This window comes from Triticum dicoccoides, chromosome 6A (genome assembly GCF_002162155.2).
Source record: "Triticum dicoccoides isolate Atlit2015 ecotype Zavitan chromosome 6A, WEW_v2.0, whole genome shotgun sequence".
NCBI classification, from domain to species: Eukaryota; Viridiplantae; Streptophyta; class Magnoliopsida; order Poales; family Poaceae; genus Triticum; species Triticum dicoccoides.
In genome coordinates, this window is record NC_041390.1 from 189,088,084 (window position 1) to 189,095,673 (window position 7,590).

At 45.1% G+C, this 7,590-nt stretch overlaps 1 protein-coding gene across 1 annotated transcript in view; it reads right to left on the reverse strand.

The window, feature by feature from the left end:
- LOC119316543 overlaps positions 1 to 7,590 on the reverse strand; it is a 28,609-nt gene that overhangs the window by 5,333 nt on the left and 15,686 nt on the right. Inside the window, exons 4-16 of the mRNA XM_037590867.1 lie at positions 7,113 to 7,216; positions 6,336 to 6,594; positions 6,020 to 6,222; positions 4,133 to 4,630; positions 3,712 to 4,021; positions 2,370 to 2,510; positions 2,177 to 2,257; positions 1,474 to 1,590; positions 1,277 to 1,366; positions 1,109 to 1,204; positions 456 to 512; positions 275 to 343; positions 107 to 193 (exon numbers count right to left, since the gene is read on the reverse strand). Coding sequence (XP_037446764.1) covers positions 107 to 193; positions 275 to 343; positions 456 to 512; positions 1,109 to 1,204; positions 1,277 to 1,366; positions 1,474 to 1,590; positions 2,177 to 2,257; positions 2,370 to 2,510; positions 3,712 to 4,021; positions 4,133 to 4,630; positions 6,020 to 6,222; positions 6,336 to 6,594; positions 7,113 to 7,216 — 2,112 coding nt within the window. The remainder of the gene's footprint in view (positions 1 to 106; positions 194 to 274; positions 344 to 455; positions 513 to 1,108; positions 1,205 to 1,276; positions 1,367 to 1,473; positions 1,591 to 2,176; positions 2,258 to 2,369; positions 2,511 to 3,711; positions 4,022 to 4,132; positions 4,631 to 6,019; positions 6,223 to 6,335; positions 6,595 to 7,112; positions 7,217 to 7,590) is intronic.

Sequence of the window (7,590 nt, forward strand, 5' to 3'; positions counted from 1 at the left end):
CGGCGGCGGCAGGAGGGGCGGCGGCGGCGGGAGGGGAACGGGGGAACCCTAGCGCGAGAGAGCAAGAGAAGCTCAGAGACCATAACCTCATGTATCAGTCACGTACCTTGTTATCTTTAAGCTTAGTCTCAAAAAATGCATATGCATAAGGCTGCAAATGCAACTTAAAATCACGTGTAGCTGGTACTACTTGCTGCAAAGACAAAACAAAATGGAAGGGACTCCTAGTCACGCCAAAGTGCTAAGAAGTCAGAAAATTGATGCAAGAACATACCTGGACGTATTCTCTATCATTCGCCTTGTTATAATGATCAACTATCCACAAAAGTTTGTCCATGTGGCTCTAAAGAACAACAAATTTTGTTTAGTTGCACCCCAATAAATAGTTCAGAAAAGGAAAGGTAAAAAAAATACTCTCAAAGAAAGTACAAAGCTTTAAAAGTTCCACAAGGCACCTGGCGTATCAGAGGATGATATACAGGTTCCCAAAGAAGTAATACAGTGAGCAGAAACTACAAAGATAGAAAACAAATGCTCAGATCAATCATCAAACAGACTACTTAACAGAACACGTTATTTACTCCACCGAATTCTGTTAACACGTTATTTGGGATATGGCTTAATGGGATTGAGCCTGACTTAGCGAGACATATTCGTGCGGGAGTATACGCTTTATTATGGACTATCTGGAATTGCAGAAATGATTTGGTTTTTAACAGAACATCACGATTTCATTTTATGCAGGTTATCTTCAGAGCCACGGCATTGATCCGTTCGTGGTCGCTACTCACTCCGATGGAGGCCAGGGAGCATTTGGTTACTGGATCTATCCGCTGGGAGATGGTAGCTCGGGATATCTTCAACCAGTTTGGATGACGGTTGTGGCGCCCCTGTTTTGGCTAGTTTGTGTTTCTAGCCTATTTGACTCTGAGTGAGCTTTTGTTTCAGTTCGAGACTTTGAGACCTTGTTACAACCTTATTTATTTGTTTTAATAAGATGGCCGTATGCATCGTTCTGATGCAGAGGCCGGGGTAACCCCTTTTCGAAAAAAAATAATCAAACAGACTACTTTTATTTACTAATTCTACAGGCAAACAAAATACTCACATCAACGTTATCTAACAGAGCCCATTCAGGAAGATTATATTGTATCTCAGAATTATTGTGGAGACGACGAATAATATCAGAAGAATGATCGGAGACCTGCAAACATTAATACGTGACCTGTGGTGCTTCAACTATACTAACACAAAATGCAGCGCATTGGATTAATACCTTGATGTAAGGCTTGAGTTCGATTAGTTTGCTAATAAATTCGGTTTTTTCCCTTTGGTATATAAGGCCATTCAATGAATAAAATTGTTGCTACAAGGACAGACAAAAAAAATGTTAGACAAAATATTCGTATATATACATGAGAAATTCATCGCAAAATGCTTATATCAAAGCGAAGAGTATATCAAGCTGCTTACTTGCCGCAAAGATGAGATGGTCAACATGTAAGGGTGCTCGCAGCTGTTGATGCCATACTTAGATCTGAACTCTGGCCTCAATTTCTGTAAGAGAGCTTCTTCTTCCAAATAATCACGCTGCAAGTGTTTATAATCAGAGAAGTTGTATTGGTCCCTTGATATCAGAAAAGGCATGGACAACAAGCCTTGCAGAGTACCATCAACAAGAAGTAATGTTTTATATATTTTTAAAGAAATGAATGTATTACGAAGAAAATATTTTCCTCTACAATCCCGTTTTATGCAATACATGAAAAATAATTTCTAACAAAAACCTTATTGTCTCATGTTTGATTTCCTTTAAAGTTTCAACTATCAAATAATTCCTAGATCTATTGAAGCAAGGTGGAGGGATCTCGTTTATTAACAACAATTATGCAATTGTTGTCTTAGCCTCCCATTAGTTAACCATAGTGCAAAGCATTGCAGCAGATGCCCATATTTGTTTATATTTTTAGGTAAAACACTGGCCGTGACAAGGTTGTCCACCTTGCACACATAAAAAATGCACAAGATCAAAAACACAACTTCCACCTGCATACAGAACTGTTTTTTATCAAAAAAACTGCAGAAGCCTCACCGTAACAAAATACAATAATAATCATTATATTTGATCATAAGATAATATTGTCCAAAGCAATAACAGGTCCAACAAACAAATTACCTCATCAGAGACATCAATGGAATCCACTTGTTCCAACATTTCCATATAAGCAGGAAGGTATCTCTGAAATTCATCTTCATACTGGTTGTAACATGAAAGAGGATGTTATAACCAAGAAATGTCTACCAAAAGAAAATGAAGTAATGAACCTTCAAAGATGCTCAGAATCTATAAAAATAGGAAAGGAACATACTTCCCAATTCCAGTCACATCCCTCAGGAAGTTCCTTAGCAGCAGAACCCGCCTTTACTCGAAGATTTTCCTTTTCATTTTCCAACCAGGATGTAAATTTATTTTCAGCGCGGCAGCTTTCTTTATCTTCTCCATCAGAACCCTATCACAGATACATGAATGAACGAGTATGTTATGCAGGGAATCCATATAGGCAACATGGAGCCCAGCAGGCACAAAGCATATGGCTGCAGGAGCAGCAACAAGAAATCAGAGTTTAAGTTGGGTTTAAGTCAATCCTTGTGGTGCATGTGTCAGCCAAAACTATGAAATTAGCTAGTAAACCCCATCAGAAGTAAATACCACTACGGAAGTCCTAATTGGCCTTCAGCCATGTCTTTTAGGTAATTGCTGCCGCCATCCTCTATAAAATGAAGCCACCACAGTTGGTTGAGCGAGCTAATTAACAAATCGTAACCCTGATCCCTCTTCTCTATCCTACCCCGGTTACCCTTCCCTCCAAAGCAGCAATCTGGCATCGCAACACCAGCAGGCTGATGATTCATCGTCCAGACACCTTTTGGGCACAGCATCAACCCTATCATAGACCATGACTGTATCTGACTACTAAGACCGAGCTGCAACATACACCGCCCTCCTGCCAACAAGACCACGTGAAATTGGTAGCAGGAGCCACTTATAGTTAGTCAAGAACTCAGGAACAGTGCAGCAGCTCCACCGTGACATCTGCACCCGCCTCTCGACTCTAAAGAGTGCGAACACCAGCACACATAGCATTGTCCCTGGCGCCCGGCCAGATATTCGGCCGTCAACTCCAACCATATAACTCCACCATTGCATCAACCGCTCTCTCGATTACATACCCATCAAACCATCATGCCCACTATCCAACACCTGGCCTCCAGCACACCACCTCCGCTAGCCACCACCAAGACGCAGACCCATCTGCCCAATATTGCGCCCATCACCTCCCAAACCAATCCAGTTATCTCCGCTTTCCCTGCACAATTCCTCCATAGAATCATACTGCCTACTACCACCAGTTACCATCCTATTCACCACCTTCCCTTCCAACCCTAACCTTGTAAGCTCTTTTCTCACAATCCCAAGTATGCTAAGCTCGAGTACCCACAGTTTGAAGAAGACTCATTGTCATCGCTGAAGCAATGCAAGCAAATTTTTAAGGGCCAGCAGACAATGGAGGCAAACAAGCTGTCGCTCACCTTGTTCCATCTCAACGGCAAAAAGCATGTACCCAGTGAATTCTATAAATTGCAAATATGAAGTGTATTTGAAGTGCATAAATCATACATCGTAGTGACTCCCTTGCATTAATAACTTACCTTTACCAGAGAAAGGTATAAGTCTTCACAAAGAGCATGCAGCTCTTTGTCCACACTACCATCTGTACTTGACCCCGATTCTTGTCTTAGGCTCTGGGTTGCACATTGGAGCTCATTGTCTAGACGCCGAATCAGACACGGGAGCAGATCATCTACAATCAAATGCTCAAGCCGCACATCATTTGTTGAAACTGCAAGCTGAATCAGATAACGGCAAAAGGGAAGAGCCTTGATTGCTGCTTCATCATCCACAAAGTATCCAAAGAAGCTCATCCTCAACTTCTCAAAGAAATTATGATGTAGAAGAAACCTGTTAAAAATTACTACCTTTTTACATTGTTTTTCTTTCATAATCTATTTGTGACTTCTAATAAATAGACATAGAATTGCATTATTTAACAGAATTTGACTAAAATTGTACCTGCAGAAAGAAGGTGGTGCCATGGAGTTCAAATCTTGAGAAGAGACAGTGTCCTTGTTGCAGATAGGTTTAACATCTTCATGTAGAGGCGCAACAGTTTTTTCCATCAATTCTAAGGCATTAAGCAAATCTGACACCTTTCGAGTAAACTCTAGCAGTAGCTTATATCTCGTTTTATTTATTTGTTCATCTTCTCCAACGAGATTACCATAGTTGAGAAGGTTGTGTGGTTGTCTTTTATAAAGAAGATAAAACCAAGTACCATGAAGTCTATCCTCGCACTCCAATAGTATGGGCTCTAATAAGTTGACTGTCCACTCCAAGATTTCAACGGGACAATGCTTGACCAGAGGAATAACTACAAGATGGATAAGCTTCCCTAAATGCCTCAATTCCATACACTCCAAAGCTTCCGTGAATGCATTACCAACAGATAGACTTTCCAATAACTTAGGGAATGCCCCCTTGATGGTTATACATAGACCTATAAAATTGTACCTGTGACAATGATATAAGCAGTAAATAACATGGTTATCATAATGAACACCCGATGTAGAATTTAAGTTCATGCCACTCAAGAAAACTCTCACTGCAAACATTTGACGCCCATCATTTACCGAAAAAGGGTTGCCCCCCGCTTTATATTATAAAGCCACGACCACACGATACAAATGCTGGGGCTTCAGCACAAGCAAGCCCAAAAGAAACAAAAAAGGAACTGAAGAGAAAATAAAGCCAACAATGGCGGATCAACGAAAACGATGAGGACCCGCAACCGCTGCACCCACCGGATAAGACCACCACGCTCCTAGCACTCCGGACCGCCGCATACCAAACAACACCCTCAAGAAGGATCGCGACGATGACGACGCTGTTGCCCGGACATGTCCTAGGGTTTCCCCCGGTACGCGAGGGGTGAGGTGGAAGGGGTATGCCCGACGCCCTTCAGGAAGGCACGGCGGCGCCCACAAGCGTCACCGCGTCGGTGCCGGCCCTGCCGACAAGGATTTCTCCCGACCACCAACCAACCACGACCCCAGAAGATCCATTTCGCGCCACCAAACACACCGCCCACCAACTTGCGCCACCATGATCGAGCAGTCTCCATCGCCGTCTCACCATGGCAAACGAAACGGGACCGACGGAAACAAGACGACGCAACCGGGAACCAGGAGCAGCAACATCAGCAGCCTCGCGGGAGGGGACATCCTCCACCGCCCCCGGCGGGATCCGGCCGGACACAGCACAGGGGCAAACCGGGCCACCCCCGGCCCAGCCGAGCCCGAAACGGGCTCGTGAAGCCCCCGTCGCCGCGCTGCAGAACGCGAGCCACCGTCGCCACCACCCCCCGCACGAGTCACGCCCCCGAACCGCCGGAGACGCCGCAAGAAGATCAGGCTAGGCCCGCCCAGACCCAGATCGAGCCGAAAAGGGCCCAGATCTGGGCCGGGAAGGCCCGCCGCTAGCCACCACGTCGCCCCGCCACCAAGCGGCCGCGCCACCGCCCGCACGCCACCCAGCACTGCGCCGCCAAGGGAGCCGCGCCGCCGCCGGATCCATAGTCGCCGAGGAGCACCCCCGCCGGCCGCCGTCCGCCCGAGCCGAGGCGCCATGCGGGGGGGAAAGGTCGGGGCCGCCGCCGCCGGCACCACGCGGGCAAGGCCGGTGGCCCAGGCCGACGGCGGCGGAAGGGGAGGAGGAGGGGAGGGCTGGGAAGGGCGACGAGAGCCCCCGGTCGCCCCGCTCGGGGAGGCGACGCGGGGGGAGGAGAGAGGTTCGGGCCTGTTAGATATTTCACGCCCATCATTTCCAAGTACTCCAGTATCGATCGACCAAAAAAATACAAAAAGAAACAGTATATCTGAACCGCTATAGCAATGTACTTACACTCTCTGTCGAGTTCCCTCTAACAGTGCCTTTGTCTCATTCTCGCGGAATATTTCCTGACTGTCAATAGTGTACAGCCCATCAGAAATTTCAAGCAAATGATCAAGCTCCATACAGCTCAAGCTTTTAGCCTTTTCAACAGCTTTAGGCAACAAGTCAGCACCAATTTCCGCTCTCCAAAGTACATGTATACAACGGAGCAGCTGAAAAAATATGAAAGAAATAGATTGTAAACACACGGCTGTATGCAACCTAGAATCTGTTGTGTATTTACAATCAATGTTCAGGCACAACTGCAATTTAGAGGATCATTTACCCGCAAAAACAGAGGAATGATTAACTCCAAAAGAGCTATGGAGAAAACATCACAAGCACCATACTCCTTTATTCCGCTCATAAGCTTTTCATCACAGAATTTCATAACGTGATAAGACATCTTCAAAAATTTACCATCAGAAAATAGATTGCTCAATCCAGACATGGTACACACATATTTCTTATTCCACTCCTTCTGGGTCCATATTCTGTTGAGAGAATTAAATAGATATGGAAGCATACCCATATATTGCTGAATCCTGTAAAATAGTTCAAAGGTAAGTAGCCGCTTTGTAACTGCTCCCTCTGCTCTTAAATAAGTGATATTTTTTTACTTGCAAGGATTATACCATAAACTGTAGTAATAGCATGATCATAAATTCATAACTAAATTAATAGAATCCTTCTGTCAATACTCCTGTTAAGTCTCAACTATGAAATTTGGTGCATTTAATGCTCTAAAGAATAGCAACCTGTATTCCCATGAGACCAAGTACATTACACATACATGTGCAGTACATATGCACAAAACCCCCAGTACAGTGGTCATATGACACAGCTAATATGTGGAAACTATGCACATCTCTAACATTTAATATACTGCTCCCGGCCTACTGAACAATGTCTCGTGTTACCAATCGAAATAATTTTGTTCATATTGGAAGTCCATTTTGAAGATAAGGACCGCAGGCTTCTAAAATGTCATTTATTTGTGGAGAAGAGGGTATTACATGCAGTTGGATACCAGACAATCCAATTTAGTGGAAGAAAATCATACCCTAGACAAGACATTGCAATAATAAATGCCTCACGTAATAAATTATGCTCTGCAAGGAGAAGACAGTCCATTCCTTGATAAGAAGACATCGTTTCATTGATTCCCTGTACCATCAACAAAGCACATTCAAGAACAGAAAAAAAAAGTATATTATAGTCAGGGTGCATCTCTCTTGAAATAAAATATGTGCACCAACTGGTAAAAACAATTGTCACACATTTAAATGTCTAAACAAAGCAGGACGCATCATAAAGGGACATAGAAAAGGACAAGCATGATGACGGGCGACACCGCGGGCGACATCGCGGGCGCTCCCGCAGCCGGTTGCGCCGCCGCCGCCGAGACTCCTCTGTCGCCCTCCCCTTCTCCCTCCCTGCAGGCCCCCTCGCCCGCGGCTCCGCCGCCGCTCCCCGCGCCGGCCGCCTCCGCGCCGGCTGCCCCGGGCGCCTCCTTCCGGTGGGCCGATTGCGCGGACGAC